Source organism: Alternaria ethzedia, assembly GCF_023757985.1.
Source record: "Alternaria ethzedia strain BMP 0044 chromosome Unknown scaffold_15, whole genome shotgun sequence".
NCBI classification, from domain to species: Eukaryota; Fungi; Ascomycota; class Dothideomycetes; order Pleosporales; family Pleosporaceae; genus Alternaria; species Alternaria ethzedia.
Window position 1 is genome coordinate 122,689 of NW_026056208.1, and position 16,155 is coordinate 138,843.

The 16,155-nt window shown below is 54.8% G+C and overlaps 5 protein-coding genes across 5 annotated transcripts; 2 read left to right on the top strand and 3 right to left on the bottom strand.

Moving 5' to 3' along the window:
* Nucleotides 1-195: 195 nt before the first annotated feature.
* J4E87_006382 (uncharacterized protein) lies at nucleotides 196-3,749 on the bottom strand (the record flags this gene model as incomplete). Its single annotated transcript, XM_049377987.1, has 4 exons — nucleotides 196-1,525; nucleotides 1,637-2,135; nucleotides 2,248-2,400; nucleotides 2,459-3,749. The coding sequence occupies 4 exons, from the start codon at nucleotides 3,747-3,749 to the stop codon at nucleotides 196-198; spliced, it is 3,273 nt and encodes a 1,090-aa protein (XP_049232179.1).
* Nucleotides 3,750-4,809: 1,060 nt separating this feature from the next.
* Nucleotides 4,810-7,863, top strand: J4E87_006383 (uncharacterized protein; the record flags this gene model as incomplete). The annotated part of the gene is made up of 1 exon (XM_049377988.1): nucleotides 4,810-7,863. The coding sequence occupies one exon, from the start codon at nucleotides 4,810-4,812 to the stop codon at nucleotides 7,861-7,863; it is 3,054 nt and encodes a 1,017-aa protein (XP_049232180.1).
* A 463-nt stretch (nucleotides 7,864-8,326) lies between these two features.
* On the bottom strand, nucleotides 8,327-9,342 carry J4E87_006384 (uncharacterized protein; the record flags this gene model as incomplete). The annotated part of the gene is made up of 2 exons (XM_049377989.1): nucleotides 8,327-9,075; nucleotides 9,135-9,342. The coding sequence occupies 2 exons, from the start codon at nucleotides 9,340-9,342 to the stop codon at nucleotides 8,327-8,329; spliced, it is 957 nt and encodes a 318-aa protein (XP_049232181.1).
* Nucleotides 9,343-9,601: 259 nt separating this feature from the next.
* J4E87_006385 (uncharacterized protein) lies at nucleotides 9,602-11,144 on the top strand (the record flags this gene model as incomplete). The annotated part of the gene is made up of 4 exons (XM_049377990.1): nucleotides 9,602-9,741; nucleotides 9,795-9,979; nucleotides 10,028-10,089; nucleotides 10,137-11,144. The coding sequence occupies 4 exons, from the start codon at nucleotides 9,602-9,604 to the stop codon at nucleotides 11,142-11,144; spliced, it is 1,395 nt and encodes a 464-aa protein (XP_049232182.1).
* A 518-nt stretch (nucleotides 11,145-11,662) lies between these two features.
* Nucleotides 11,663-14,518, bottom strand: ATG13 (autophagy protein 13; the record flags this gene model as incomplete). The annotated part of the gene is made up of 3 exons (XM_049377991.1): nucleotides 11,663-14,086; nucleotides 14,137-14,232; nucleotides 14,285-14,518. 3 exons carry the CDS (start codon nucleotides 14,516-14,518, stop codon nucleotides 11,663-11,665), a joined length of 2,754 nt encoding a protein of 917 aa, XP_049232183.1.
* Nucleotides 14,519-16,155: the final 1,637 nt, after the last annotated feature.

The window sequence follows — 16,155 nt, forward strand, 5'->3', positions numbered from 1 at the left end:
ATACACTGTTCAGTATGTTATATGTCGTGGTAAAGCGCGGTGTGCACTCCAGGGCACATTGCTTGAAATAAATAGAGGGATGCACATGGGAAGCAGCGCGAACAGGCATCAAGATAAGACAAGAACAATGAACTTCACACTATCAATCTACCCTACACCTCCAGCAAAACTCCAAATGTAAGAAAAGTAAAATAATCATCGTCTAGACGAAAGCCAATACGCCACCTTCCCAAGCCCACGCTTCTCACTCATGCCCGTGATAGCGTCAACATGTGCCAAAGTCGATGTGGGCATTTCACAGCACCCAGCGCTCGCCGAACTAGCACTCTGGCGACTCCGCCGCTGCTCGCGCTTCGGCGCCTCAACCTTCTGATACGTCCTCTCCATCGCTCCGTACGGCTTCCCATAGTTGCGGAAGCGCATTTGGAACGCGATAAGGACCACCGGTAGGACACTGATGAGCTCGCCCAGGCCCGCCCACTGCGGTGTAATCCTTACGTTAGCCTGGAGCTTGACAAATGCGCCGGCAGCGAGGATGATGGCGAAGAAATTGTAGAATGCCGACCAACTGAAGTTCCAGCAGATACGTCGGTATGCCGCATGCGATATGTCGAGTAGGATGAGCACGTCGTGTAGACGGGTCGTTATGAGGACAACATCAGCCGCGGACTTCGCAACGTCGGAACCATCATTGAGGTGCACGCCTACGTCGGCTTGTTTGAGCGCTGCAGAGTCGTTCGTTCCGTCACCCAGGAACATGACGATGGATTTCCTGCGTGAGTCCTGGAGATCACGGATGTACTGCATCTTTCCTTCGGGTGTGCATCGGGCCTTTGTATTCGCCTCGTCGATGTATAGGGTTGTTGCCACGTCGCTGACAGCCCCGTCGTTGTCGCCACTGAGCATGTGTACGTTTATTCCTCGAGCGTGCAGTTCTTTGATTACCATTATTGCTTCAGGTCGGGGTTGATCCAAGAGTTCGAAGCTCATGCGAAGGTCACCGCCGTAGGTGAAGTAGCATGCTGTGTTCTTTCCTTGTCCAATGACGTTGATGTGAAGCCATTCTGCGTTACCTGCGCGAATCTCCACCCCAGTTTTCGCACAATTGCCTTGGACGCCTTTACCAGGAATACTGGTGATGTTGTTGACCTGAAGAGGTTCGAAGTTCTTGTGGGCGAGAATGTCTCGTTCCAAATACTGGGTGATCGCGATCGATACAGGGTGCTTGATGTCCTTCACAAGGCCTAGTAACAGCCCCTTCATGAGTATGTGGTCCGTGTTGCGATGCATAGGGAGGCCAATGATCTCAAGTCTTCCTGTGGTAATGGTACCGGTCTTGTCGAAGATGATATCGGTGACGTTGCGTGCGATCTCGAGCTTCTGGGGGTCCCGAAAGATGATCCCGTGCCGTGCGGCTACACCACCTGCGATTAAGACGACCATGGGTACGGCAAGACCGATGGCGCATGGACATGAGACGATGAGAGTAGCGATGGCATAGGTAATGGCTGTGAGTACCGCGCTTCTGCTAACACGTCAGTACGCTGATCTGAATCTGCCTCCGCGGAGTAGAGCCTGGCGGACGCATACTGGAAAACAGTTAGCTAGGAGTTCAAGATATGCGCGGGGCGGATACCGTACCCTCCAGGATTTTGTGTTGTGGTATCGCTCAACGAATAGCCAGATGAGAAAGACCGTGAGCCCAATGGAAGCTATTGCGGGGACGAACCAACCAGCGACCCGATCAGCCAGTGCTTGTGCTCGCGGCTTCGTCAATTCAGCGTCTTCGACCAGGGCGGCAATCTGCTGGACCGAGTTTTCGTGGGGCAGCTTCGTTAAGCTCACGATGAGCTGACCATCTCCATTGTTGGTGCCTGCGAAGACTTCCGAGTCAAGTCCCTTTGCGTTTGGCTTGAACTCACCCGTCATCATTGATTCGTCGACGTCGGAGCCTCCGTATACGACCACGCCGTCTGTCACGATCCTGGTGTGCGGTGGTGTGCAGAAGTAATCACCGTACTGTAGTAGTCTGCTGTCGATTCTGCTCGTGATTGCGTTGGCCCACGACGTCGTGGTCTGCTGCACAAGGATTGCCTGGTCGACTTGGAGCGATCTGAAGGATACCGACTTCGCAGCTGCAAGAAAAGATTAGAATGTGTCCTGGAGACTAGATCGGTAGCAAAACTCATGATCACAATATCTAAAGGCGATGTAGGCTCCTGGGTGATAAGGTATACTTTCACTTACCTCGATAACGGGCGTATTCATTGATGAAGCGGCCCAGCAAGAGAAGCGAGACCAACAGCGTAGACGTCTCGAAGAACGATCCAGTTTCTAGTGGCCTACCATCAAGTTGGTACCTGTAGGATACGACGCTGAAAACGTACGCCATCGTGGTACCTATGAAAGTATGTAGTCAGTAAACGTATTTTAAGAATGAAGTTTGACGCTGGCGTACTGAATGTCACCAAGAAGTCCATCTCTAATACGTGAGAATGATAGAGAGATCTCAAGGCGCTCGGAACGAATTGGTAGAAGGCGATTAGCTGTACGAGGGTTGCCAGAGCCAATGAGATGTGGGCGAAAGTGGGGTTCTCGTGGTTGAGTGGGGCCCATGCGAAGATGAGGACGGGGAGAGTGAGAGCCAGTGTGGGAAGGAACCATTTTAGGGCTCTTCTGGTCTGCTTGGCTCCAAGATCAAGCCCTGGATCTGCCACTAGAGGTGCTAGAGTTAGATCGGGATCGTATTTGAGGTAGTGTTCGTAGACGTCTCGAGCGCCGATGACGTTCGCGTCGTAATATATATTGGTCGGTGGTATACGTAGCTTCGAGGTTCTGCGAGGGCTGTCCTCGGCACCGGGATCTCCGTTGACATCGGCCGTCTTCTCCTGCGTTAAGCCCTTGCGCCCACTCAACAAGCCGAAAGGACGCCATGGTGCTCGTTCGGGGGCCTCGACACGTGTGACGCCGCGTGGTTGGACGGCATGCTGCAAACGCCTGGGATCGGTGATGATGAACTCTAAAACCTGACCAGAAACCGTCACCTGCTCCTCGAATTTGTATCCAGTCTTCGTTTCCAGTAGCTCGATAATTCTGTCAACGGACAGCCGATTGGTATCCAGCTCTAGCTCGACCCGAGCTAGGACAGTATTCACTTGAAAGTTTCTAACGGCAGGGATGCGGCCAACCGCCCGCGAAAGCCCTGATTCGCAGCATCCGCACTTGAGACCATCGATTCGGAGAACGACTCGCTCGAAATTTGAAGGGCCAAGCTCAACGTCCTCTTGTTCGTCCAAGATCGCAATATCACCTAGATGCTTTAGTGAAGAGTCCTCACTTGGGTGGGGAGACCCCGAGCAGCAAATACCCATGGCGTGAGCTTGGGTATGTGAGCTCTCCAAGGCTGGGGCTTCTTCCCCGTCATGCGCATCGTCGTGTGCATGTACCGTCGCCGTTGCCTTCGCAGATGGTGTGTGCGGTCGACTGGTTGAGCAGCAGCTGGAAATCGCGCCAAATGGACGGTGATGTGGCCTCTTTGGGAGATGTACTGAGTCTGGCGCTGGAAGTTTCGTCTCCTCCACTGCCTCAGAATACTGAGAGCCAGTATATTCCTGTGCTCGCGGCGGGTTTTCAACAGGCTGTGGCTCGACCGTAGGCAGTTTCGGAGAGCTTCGGTCAACCGTGAATGGAAGACCCAGAATATGAGCGCGTGGAATGCCATTCTCGGTGGGCTTCATAGACATGGCCATGATGAGTTGCTGTAATAGTGATAGATGCTTCTGGTGTTGCTACTGATGTCGGTGAAGCTGATAATGCTGATGTTTCTGATGATGTTGATGCGTCCGGGAGCTCCACCAGGCTGGGAGATAACAAGACATACGGTCACGTAGATGTAGTAGGCGCAAGTCCTGTTGAGGGTAGCAACGAGGTACGGTCAAGCAGATAGAATCTTGCAATGCGAAGGAGCGTGTCGCCAGGCCCGCCTCATACAAAAGCGACTCTGAAGGTAGGCACTGTCTTGTATCCTGTAGAAGTGTAAAGCCGCACTGAATACCTCCGGGGTATGGTTGTGTGGGTACAGCTCGGAAGTACGAGCCTACTCGATCAATGGCCATAGATATGGGCTGGTTATCAAGCTGTCCCAGATCCATACTGACAGCTGTAATACGCCTTCCACAAAGCATACAGGTGCGACTGAGGAAGTATGCTGGTCAGGGAAGAGCGACGGTCTGCTGTGCTACGCGCGGTAGTAACGTCCATAGTATCCGGGTACCAACCTCGATAGTCATGGAGGATGCCAGTCCGTACTACATGTCCAAGATACTAGATTCTTAGCATGGGAAGTGCCATTTCATGGAGCCACCTCATGCAAGGAAAGACCTGAACATCCCAGAGCCCATATTGACGTTAGATGACCTACTTTGCGCGTTTCAACCTTGAACCAGGCTGCAGACCTGTCCCTTTTCTTCCTTGCATGAGGTGGAGCGTGAGATTGGCCTTGCGAAGCACCTTGGGGGGACTTTGATCGAGCGTGATGTGGATGCGACCTTCCAGGGTCAGGCTCGAGGCTAGGTCGCCGAACACGTGATAGCGCGCTTTTGGACGATTGCGTCATCACGGTCAGCCTTCACTGGAGCATTCCAAGCAGGCCGCCGCAACGCAATACACTCACGAATCGCGATATCTGCACGCAATCTACTCTCGGCTTATTGCAGCCATGGTGGTTGCTGTTGCGCTGTGTAGCTCTCAACCGCAAGCGTCACAATCGAATCCCCACACTTTGCGCCAGCTCTACCGGTGACAGCGAACATGGCAGGCGCGCGAGGAAGGTCGCATAAGGCGGCGGAGTCGGCTACTCCAAGACGCTCAACGCGGAGGGCTAAGAAGGAACAGGAGGATGCAGGCGTACCAGCCGTGTTCCAGGAGATGCTGCGCGAAGAGCAGGCCACGAGCACAGACGAACCGCCGCTCAAGAAGAGAAAAACGGCGCCTCCACGACGACAACCAAGCCCGGAACACCATGTTGAGCCCGTACGACAACGGCGACCGCTGACCGATGCTCCGAAGTCGCCACTACCCGTACCATCCCAAGCCGAAGATGCTGCATCACAATCCCAGATGCCGTCGCACACGCGATCGCGGCCCATCGCTCAAGCCCATTCCGTCACTGACGAGGAACCGCGTACGAACGAACGAGTGCGCCAGACTATCATCGACTCGGACGAGTCAGATGACAGCGATATGGAGTGGGAAGACGCGCTTGCCGACGGCGACGAGAGCGATGACCCCGACGAAGGCGTTGAGGCTGCACCCAAGATTGGCGACATCAACATCACCATGGGAGCCAAAAAGACAGACGAGACTGGGACAAGGAGGAAGGTGCGTCGGCGGGCCATAACCTCGGTGGACAAGAAGCGACGTTTGGATATCCACAAGATGCACATTCTCTGTCTGCTCTACCACGTCCATCGCAGAAATGCCTGGTGCAACGACAGGAGGGCACAAAGCACGCTACGTAAAATTGTGCCTTCCAAGACCCTATCCAATCTGGTACCAAATCCCGACTTGTCGCAGTACTCCGCCTCGAAGCAATTTATAGATGGGTTGAACGAGCTAAAGGTACTATGGTCAAAGCGGTTCAGAATCACGGCTCAAGGCATGTACAAGCCTAGATGGGCTGAAGCCGAAGCCGCCATTCGACCCTTCTCAGACTTTGACGACCTTGATGACCCTATGGACAAGGATGAATTTCGCACCGCAGCGCATACTTTACAAGGGTCTCAGGACGTTGGAACCCAACTGTTTTGCGCTCTTCTTCGTGGCATCGGTATTGAGGTTAGGCTTGTTTGCTCGCTACAGCCATTACCTTTTGCTTCTGCAGCCGAACGTGCCACCCCGCAGAAGACCAGCGCCCAGAAAAACACGATAGTTGTCGATCCGTACAACAAGCCGGCAGAGCCCAGTCCAACGAAACCCAAGTCACAGGGCCCGCGTAACAAGAAACTATCCAGACTCGAGCGTGTGATGGGGGAGCGACATGCTGTTCTGAACAAGACAGGTGTATCACCCAAGAAACAGAAAGCCTATCACACGCCGTATCCAGTGTATTGGGTGGAGGTACTCAACCCTTCTTACCAGAAGTGGATACCAATCGATACACACTCTACGTTTACCGTCAACTCGCCTGAGAAGCTAGAGCCACCGCTTAACTTTGCTCAGAACATTCTCTCCTATGCGATAGCGTTCGACGAAGACTATACTGCCAAAGACGTCACCCGAAGATACGCGAAAGCGTACAATGCCAAGACGCGGAAATACCGTGTCGAAATTACTCCTGATGGTGATAGATGGTGGAAACGGGCGATGCAATTCTTCCAGCGTGGAAGCACCCTCGACAGAGACCAAATGGAAGACGCTACTTTGGCTCGCAAAGAAGCTGCCGAAGGTATTCCAAAGAACGTGCAAGACTTCAGAGGCCACCCAGTTTACGTTCTTGAGCGTCATCTCAGGCACAACGAAGTGATACATCCCTTGAACCAGGTCGGCAAGGTCAACTGCGGCAGTGCCATGAACCCAAAGATGGAACCCATCTACCGTCGTACAAATGTTCATCTAGTCCGGACAGCCGACAAGTGGTATCGTATGGGACGGGATGTCAAAGTTGGCGAGCAGCCACTCAAGCGCGCCAAGCCCAAGAAAGGAAGAAGGTCTTCGATTGGAGCAGACATGGATATCGATGATCAAGTCGACGAGGTTGGTGCGGGGCTCTTTGCAGAATTCCAGACCGAGCTCTACATCCCTCCTCCCGTTGTCCGAGGGCGCGTGCCACGCAATGCTTACGGTAATTTGGATCTCTACGTCCCGTCCATGTGTCCGCCCGGCGGTACGCATATCCGACACAAGCTCGCATCGAAAGCAGCGCGTATTGTTGGAGTAGACTATGCAGATGCTGTTACTGGCTTTTCCTTCAAGGGTCGCCATGGTACTGCGATTGTACAGGGTGTTGTGGTTGCACAAGAGTACGCAGATGCTGTCCAGGCAGTCATTGATGGAATGGAGCACCAACAGGAAGAAGCTGAAGCCGAGGCGCGAAGGGTTGAGTCTCTGCGCCTATGGAGACGCTTCTTCCTCGGCCTCCGCATAGCACAACGTGTCAACGCTATCGAGATTGATGGTGAAAAGGGCCCAGCCATTGATGTGCAAGATGAGATTAGTAAAGAGGACAGAGAGTTGGCGGCACAGGAGATGGCCGGAGGCTTCTTCCCTGATGAGGGTGATGTGGCAAATCCCTCAGCGGGTGGCTATCAACCACCTGAGCAAGATTACGGAGATGGCGGGTTCCTGCCTGAGGATCATAACGAAAACGATGGCGATGGAGGCGGCGGCTTTATCCCAGAAGAACCCGACCGTCCGGCGCCTATCAGTCTAAACCGACATCAAAGCTTCGAAAGTTCCATCCTAGACTCGCAACAACTTCTCCCTCGGCGTAGGAGTAGCTATGGTCAAATCTACTCTTCGGAGGATGATGAAGAAGGTGGAGGCTTCGTTCGTGACGGCTCTCCAGACGAAGCAGGCCCCTCCACTGCTACCAAAGACGCCAATGCCGGGCCTTCGCAGCTTCACGAAGCTTCAGATACCGCCGGAGGTTTCATACCAGAAGCAGAACCCACCAATGACGCGCATTTGGAAAAACCCAAAGAGCCTACACCCCCAGAGCAACCCGATGATCTCGAACCCAAACCCAATACCGACACCGAAATGCCCTCTTCACCTTCATCATCCCCTTCAGAAACAGGATCCCTCATGATGGAAGACCCCGAAGACGAAGACGCTGACCCCGACTGGCTGGTCGATGCTACATAGTCACCATAATGTCAATCGCTTCGGTGAAGGACTATATTAAAGCAGTCCAATGCCAATAAATTTCCAGTACAACACTACACTGAATGAATGTGACGTGCCTGTGCATCACCTTGCACAGCTTTTGACACGTCGGACAGGGCAGCTATCCGATGTATGCCGCTTCGCGTGTTCAGGTACCTTGATGGTCTGGTGGAACGGTGTTGCGGTGTGATGGAATGGATTGGGGAAGCGAATGTCGGAGTTGGTGCTACGAAGGGGGATTGACGCCGTGGCCAATTGCTTCTCTTCCACCGTAACGAAGATGTCATAGTCACAACAGACAATGTAAAAAAGATGGATGACTTTGGATAACAGCACATCAGCGAAATTGACATGAGCAGAGCCTCAGGATAGTGATCATCTTGTCAACTCGTATATTCATACAGACATAACACTACACTACCCCACCCAAATCTTCACCATCCTAAACCTTCGGCTTAACCCCCTTATGAATAGCCGCAATCCCCATAGTCAAATCCTCCCACCCCTTGCCGGGAACCAAAAACCCGGCCTCCCTGATCATATTGCTGAACTCCTCCTGACTCGGAAACCTCGCTATACTCTCTACAAGATACTGATAACTCTCTCTATCCCCGGCAACCACCTGCCCTATCAGAGGTATAGCACCGAAACTCCAGCGCTGGTACACGGCGTCGAAGACCGGGTTGTTGACTTTGCTGAACTCGAGACACGCGAATACGCCGCCGGGCTTCAAAACGCGGAAAGCTTCTTTCAGGGCGATTTCTTTATGTGTGAAGTTGCGGATGCCGAAGGCGACGGTGTAGAGGTCGACGGATGCGTCGGGTATCATGTCCAATTTCTCGGCGTTGGCTTCCACGAAATCCAATCGTGGAGACCGCGCGTACGGTGTCTGTAAAGATCGCTTCCGGCCTTCAGCTAGCATGTCGGGGTTTATGTCTGCGACAACGACGCGCGTGTGTGGGTCGTGGTTTATGGTAGAGGCGTGGTCGAGCATGCGGAAGGCGATGTCGCCGGTGCCGCCGGCGATGTCGAGGATGGACATGCCTTGTTGGCTGGTGGGAGAGGTGAGGGGGTTCAACCCCGGGTTCAGGTTTCGCACGAAGTGGTCTTTCCAGAGGCGGTGGATGCCGAGGGACATGAAGTCGTTCATGGAGTCGTAGGAAGAGGCTACGGAGGAGAATACTGCGCCGACTGTGCGGTTTGCCGTCAGTAACGGGCGTGTGAGGGGATATTGAATGCAATTGACATACCCCTCTGCTCTTTCAACGCTTCAGATATCGTCTCGAACCCAAAATGCGTCTGCTGGCCGCTGCCGCCATTCTGCGGCGACTTCGGTGGCGGCGTGCTCTGCTGCGCTTGTCGGATGGAGCACGAGAAACATCTGTACGGCTCCCTAGCCACCCTGCTCTTCCTTCCGCCCAGCAATTGCCGTCCTATCCTCTGTCGGCTCGCCTGCATGTTTGCGCTGGTCGTGGGTTGTTGTTCGACAAGGCTTGGCGGGCGACTTTCTCGAATTCATGCGCCATGACACGCGCATCTAGCCCCAGCCAGCCGTACCAACCGGAAGTTTGCTAGCGCCCGCCCGCTGTTGTTTGACCGCGGTTGACGTCGACTACGCCGACGCTTGCCGCCTACCCCAGGCGCATGCTTCCCCAGAATTTATTGATATACCGCTGTCCCCCGCCCGCGCTTTGAGTTTGAAGATGTAGTGTCAGCCATGTCGTTCCGGTATACTTCGCGGATATTACGGTTACAGAGGCTTTCGGGCCTGCAGGGAGGGCTTCATGGGTCGAGGAAGGTTGTCGGCACGCCGTTGCAGTCATGTAGGGGTGTTGCTTCGACGCCTACGGCTGAGAGGTGAGTTTTTGTGTATGGATTGCGTTGGGATGGGAGACTGACATTGTGCTCAGGGTGTTGTTTCCTGGTGCGCTGAACAGCGAGTTCACGAATACTATGGAGTTTATGCAACCAGCCCAAGCCCCGGCTATATCCACGTACCGTGTCATGAACCAGTACGGAGAGATCATAGACAAGGAGATCGGAGTTGAGACTTCAGATGAGGAAGCTCTGTCCTTATACAAGAACATGGTTAAGCGTCAGTGAGACTGTTACCGAGTGTGGACATTCCATTGACAGGCTACAGTGAGCATAATGGATCTATTGATGTTTGAAGCGCAACGGCAAGGAAGACTATCCTTCTACATGGTATCTCAAACACCAAACACCTCTCAACTTCGTACTGACAGACCAAGGTCTCCGCCGGCGAAGAAGGCATAGCCATCGGCTCCGCGAGCGCCCTCTCCCCCGCCGACGTAATCTTCTGCCAATACCGCGAATCAGGCGTCTACCTCCAACGCGGCTTCACCCTCTCCTCCTTCATGAACCAGCTCTTCGCCAACGCAAAAGACAACGGTCTAGGCCGCAACATGCCCGTCCACTACGGCAGCAAGGAGCTCAACATCCACACCATCAGTTCAACCCTCGCAACGCAAATCCCCCACGCAGCAGGCGCCGCCTACGCCCTCAAGATGCAGAATGTGCAGAACCCTGAGACAGAGCCACGCGTAGCGGTGTGTTACTTCGGTGAGGGTGCAGCCAGCGAAGGAGACTTCCATGCCGCCCTTAACATCGCTGCGACCAGACAAGTTCCCTGCATCTTCATCTGCCGCAACAACGGATACGCCATCTCCACCCCTACATCAGACCAATACCGGGGCGACGGAATCGCCTCCCGCGGCGCAGGCTACGGCATCGCCACTCTCCGCGTAGACGGCAACGACATCTTCGCCGTGCGACGCGCCACAGCCGAAGCCCGGCGGCTGGCTCTCCACGACGGCGGGCGCCCCGTCCTGATAGAAATGATGGCCTACCGCGTAGGCCACCACAGCACCTCCGACGACTCCTTCGCGTACCGCCAACGCGTCGAAGTCGAGGACTGGAAGCGCCGCGATAACCCCATTACCCGACTTAGAAAGTGGCTTGAAGGACGCGCACTCTGGGACGATGCCCAAGAGAAGGAGTTGAGGAGTGCGACGCGGAAAGAGGTGTTAAGTGCGTTTGAACAGGCGGAGAAGGAGAAGAAACCTAGTATCCGGAATGCGTTTGAGGGGGTTTGGGAGGAGTTGACGGCGGAGCAGAGGGAGCATGTAAGGGAGTTGAAGGATGTGCTTGTGAGGTATCCGAAGGAGTATGATCTTGATGGGTTTGAGGGGGGACTGAAGGGGCTGGATGATTTGTTGGAGGGGAAGAAGGTGGAGTAGAGAGTACCTCTGCTTGCATACATTACTACTGCGTCGCCCAGGCATTTAGGAGTCGAGTACAAAATGAGCGGAGTGATAACATATTCATTCATACTGCAGACGATCCAATCAAGACGTCTGCGCTACCCTGATAAACCGTATCCATACCCATACCATCCATGCCTATCCGTTCCCATCCCAGAAACTCCGCGCCCGCCGAGCATCAAAACACTGATGACAATCATAGATAAAGATCCACTCCTTACATGAGAGTTAGATGTCCTTCCCGGCCGTTTGCAAAAAAGAAAACAAACACCCATTTGTTTAACGCCGGGTCCATCCATTCCGCCATGGTACTCAATCTGATAAGTGAGAAAAAGAACGAAAAGTTGGAAATGCGCAACAACGTATGTAAAACGCTAAAGGGATGATGGAAAGATATCCCAGACTCCATGCCCCCGGAAACGCCGTTCGAAAAGCAGATGAATAAAGATTGAGAAGTGCAAGAGCTTGACGTGTTTGTTTTGGAAGTGAAATGCTCAGCGGAAGTACGATCCACGTTTCCCGCCGCTGCTTGTGCTGGTGCCGCCTCGCGCTTCCTCGAGACTGCGTCGGGAGCCCCCGGCACCAATCTCGCTCATTTGGAAGAGCAGGGGTTCGTCGTCGTCAACGTTTGTTGCAGCGCGGCTGTTAAAGTTGTAGCGACTTTGACGCTCAGTCGAGCTCGTACCGCCAGTGCTGAGGCTGGTAGAAGAGCTATGCGAGAAGAATCCGCCTCGACCACGTGCACCAGCCTGGGTGCCGCGTTTGGCCATGTTGGAAGTGGACGACGGCCGGGGCAAGTCGTCGCGAAGATCGTTATCAGCAGTCTGGCTATCGCGATTGCCACTAGCTAGTAGCTCCGTTTGCGCGAATAGTCCACTAGACGTAAGACCTGCGCTGGTCAGACGATGCAGATCGTTAGCGCGATCAACCTCCTCCGATGGTAGACTGGCCGATCGGACGCCGAATACGTCGGGCTCGTCGTCAGGTAGTGTTCTATTCTGCTGGGAGACGGAACTCGATCGGCGAGTGTAGTGCCACGGCCGCGGTGAAGTTGGAATGGCAATGGCGTTCATGTTCTGATCCTCGCTCTCGCTTTGCTCTTCGACGTTGACTACATCGTGCTCGCGCGTCCTTCGACCAGGGCGGCTTCGACTGCGTGTAGGTTGGTCGTATTCAGCGATGCTATTCGCGCTGAGACGAGACGGGATGGCTGGTGTATGCGGAGTATGGGGTGAGATTGGCTTGCCAGGTGAAGACGCTGTCGACACCGATGTGCCGCCTATCATCGCAGGAACGCTAGATAGATGGCGGCTGGAGGATGATGGTGTGCGATGGAGCATGGTTGAAGAAGAGACTGATTCAGCAAGGCCTGTATGAGACTCACGCATCCGCTGATACTTGGACAGCTGAGCCGTAGTCTTGTGCATAGTGGCTGCTTTTGCGGATTGGTCGCTCCGTGTGAAGCTCTTCAGGTCCTTCTTCGATTCAAGAAGCTTCAGGAAGTCGGAAATGTTCTCATCATCCGTCTTGACTTCACCTGAACTGCCACCTGTGCCCTCATTCATGGTATCAGACCCGCGTTGTGCTGACGAGGAGAGGCTTCCCTTCCCACTACTGAGGTTGTCATCCTCTGTTTTGCTGCCGCCCCCTGTCGAAAACTTGCTCCTCCTATGACCGAAGCTACTGCTGTAGCGACTGATGGGCGCAGGCTTTGGCGAGCTTGATGCAGAAGAAGTGATGACATTGTCGTTGGGTAATGAGGGTGTCCGAAGCGCCGTTTGAGGGAGGGCAGTCAGTGACGTTCGGTTACGCGGTTGAGTGAGTGGGTTGGGGGTGGCGGTCCGACCAAGGGAGCTGCCGGGTCTTCCTACTGAGCTGGTGGGAGATGGAGGCACACCGAGGGCTGGCGAGGATGAGAGTGAGCCAGCCTTGAAGGGCTGGAAAGAGACCGAGGTTCGTCGCTGGTATGACGGCGTATCCACGGAGCGTAGAGATGACTTGGAGCCTTGGGCGGTGCGATGGTTGGGTGGCAGCTTCTGTGGTGGTGACTCCATGGGTGATGATGACGGCATATCCCGTGCTGCGCGAAGAGCGGAGATGGGGCTTGTTCCTGTTGGCGGACCAACTTGGTGGAACGTTGAAAGGCTGCCGTATGCTTGTCCAACATCGGGGCTCTCTTGCGCATTCATCTTATTTACAGGAAGTGATCCAGGTAGTTGGCGTGTCTTTTGCTCGAAATAAGTGTCGTCCAGGCCCTGGAACTGCGAACTCAGAAGAGACTCTGAGTCTTCTACGCTGAACTCGCAGTTGGTGCGGTACTCGACTGTCACACTCAGAGGGCCTACAGGCGAGTTGGTGGGCTCGATGTCGTTAATGTCTGTGATCCTTTCGTTTGGGTCGGTTGGGTAGAGCGGCAGATTCAGGGTGTCGACGTTGGGGCTCTTGAAATCCCCATTCGAAACGCGGTAGTTGAGCTTCAGTGAAGGTGAATTTGCGGGTTGCTTGGCGAGCACCTTGTTGTATCTGAACGCAGGCATGAAGCGCAGGTAAGCGAACAACGACCGGAAAGTGACGACGGCCTTCTTGTACACGTTGGGAAGCGGTTCGCTCAGCTCCGAAGGCTGCACCAAGCTCTTGTCTCCGACGTGTACCCTCCAACGCTCGAGCACAACCTGTGTGGACTTGCCGGTGCGGCCTGACGATCGGGAGGTCGCATCTGCAGAGTTGAGAGCCGCAGCGACATCCCACTTCTTTCCATCATCATCGTGTATGACGAGCGACTGGTTGTGGCCGAGGCCTTGTATGTCCAAGTAGATGTCGATGCATAGTGAGGGATGCTGGCCGTTCACGGCATCCATGAGTTTCCATTCGGCGAGTTGGCGCTGGAGCACATCGCTATCGGGGAGGACGACATTGAACTATGGCATGTCAGCGAGGAATGTGGAGTTGCGGGATAGTCAACACATACCCATTTGTTGTGCTTCATCTTGCCATCCTTGTTGTATGCTGGAGGCAGTGTTACGCGAGAAGATACGATGGCGAGGGCTGATTTGGTGAAAAAGTTCTGGTGGGAGTGAGTATGCGTCCAGCCACAGATGGGAGGAGAAGATAAGTACCTGGATGACTTGGTTGACCTTGTGGTATTGCCCCCTCGACTCGGAGGCGGGCTCTCCCCTCGACATCATCTCGCCGTCCGACTCTTCAGCACCGCGGTCGCTGTAGGGCGGCGTAGTCGAGTATGCCGTCATGTCCTGGCTGTTATGCCGCTGGTTGTTGGTTCGTGTGGGGTTGGTCTGGAGGTTGCTGGCAGGCGAGGCTGTCCGCGGCGAGGGGCGCGAGTATGGGTGCATGGCGGCGGCCTCCTGCAGGTACGGACGGGAAGAGAGCGTGTCGTGACTGGCAGCGAGGGACTCGGGCGAGTGAAGTAGGACGGTTATGGTTGCGGCGGAAACAGGCGAGGGTGAATGCGCGTAGCCATCACGAGTGCAGCCAGGGTCAGGTTCGCGTAGGAGCCGTCAGATATGTCTCTCAGAAGACTTGGGCACGCGGGGGATGGTTCAACAGGCGGGTAGGGCTCAGGCAGCAGCCATGATATGCAGGGTGCTGGCGCTGTGTTGAATGCGTGCCTGGGGCAATGAGCGGAGTTAAGCTGAGCACCCGGCTGGGAGGTAGAAGGGCGCAGTGAGGGCGGCTGCAGCTGTTGGGACGACAACTGCTACGGCGGAGTCCTGGACAGAGACAGGCAATCAGGCAGGGCAGGCGGATGGCGGATGGCGTATGAAGAGTCAGAGAGGGTTGGGACGCATGCGCCGGGAGTCAGTCACGCGGCCGTGGTGGAATGACGAGGGCGGAAGATAGCTAAGCTCGCGCACGAGATAAACGACGCAGCAGCCGCGCAGTAGTCGGGCGGGCAAGATAAAGCTATCGGGAGCTGCAGGGAGCTAGCAGCAGGTGCTCAATGAGGGAATCTATCTGACTTGGGCCAAATCCGGGGAAGATGGAGGTGTGCAGTGTCCAAGCCGTGACTGGCGTGACTCGTTGTGGAAGCTTCGGCGGGCTCAGGGAGCTGGGACCACTCCTCCGACATCGAGACCGCGGCCACGCCATCATCCACGACCATCATCGTGGCCTGCGCATGCGCTTTCACCCTCGCCCTCCAGTCGACGTGGACGGCTATCCTGACACAGACTGCCTCATTGGTTAGCGAGCCCGGCTATGCACCACCGTTCGACGCCTCCCTTGCCTTTTCACAGCCTCTGGCCTCTGACCGGTCATACAAGATCTGCTTTATCGTCTGTGCTACCGCGTTGCCGGTGAGACGCGCTGTGCCGATTTCATCATGTCATGGCCGGCGAGCCAGGAACAGGCACTCCATCTATCGCTCACAAGGTTTAGCTTGCATGTCAATGTCTGCGCAGAACGTCCATCTGCGCAGACTCCTATCTTCGCTGCCTACGACCCATGTCGAACAGACGTGTCGATGCATGCAAGAGCACCTCCTGTGGCTGTTCAGCTGCATATGCACTGCAAAGCATCATCACTTGCTTTTGATATCCACGGCCTGGCCTTGGCGTGTCCTTCGAAGGCACCCATGAACGCGTGGCTATCAAGACGTGCTATCACCTCATGCTCGATGATGTGATTGACGCCGTGTCTTCGGACCTTCTTCGTAGCTCCCTGGTCGTGAACTCATCGCTAGGTCCAAGTAGCTTCCAGAGGCTAGCTCCCGCCCTGCAGCGGTTCACGTTTCTTTTACAATCAAGTCTTGCCCTCCAAATGCACCCAAAGCCTAGGAGGCCCTTCCAGTGACCTCAAGCGCCAATTTGAAGTCTATCATATAGGGCAGGTTGACCGCCAGTCAGTGTGGAGTGCCCGTGCATGGTATATAGTATAGTCGTGCTCGCGCCTTCATCGCGCGCAACACTGAACCCCTCCACAGCTCTGCGTCCTCATCGACATGTCATAGCCGAGGTCGGACATCTCATGA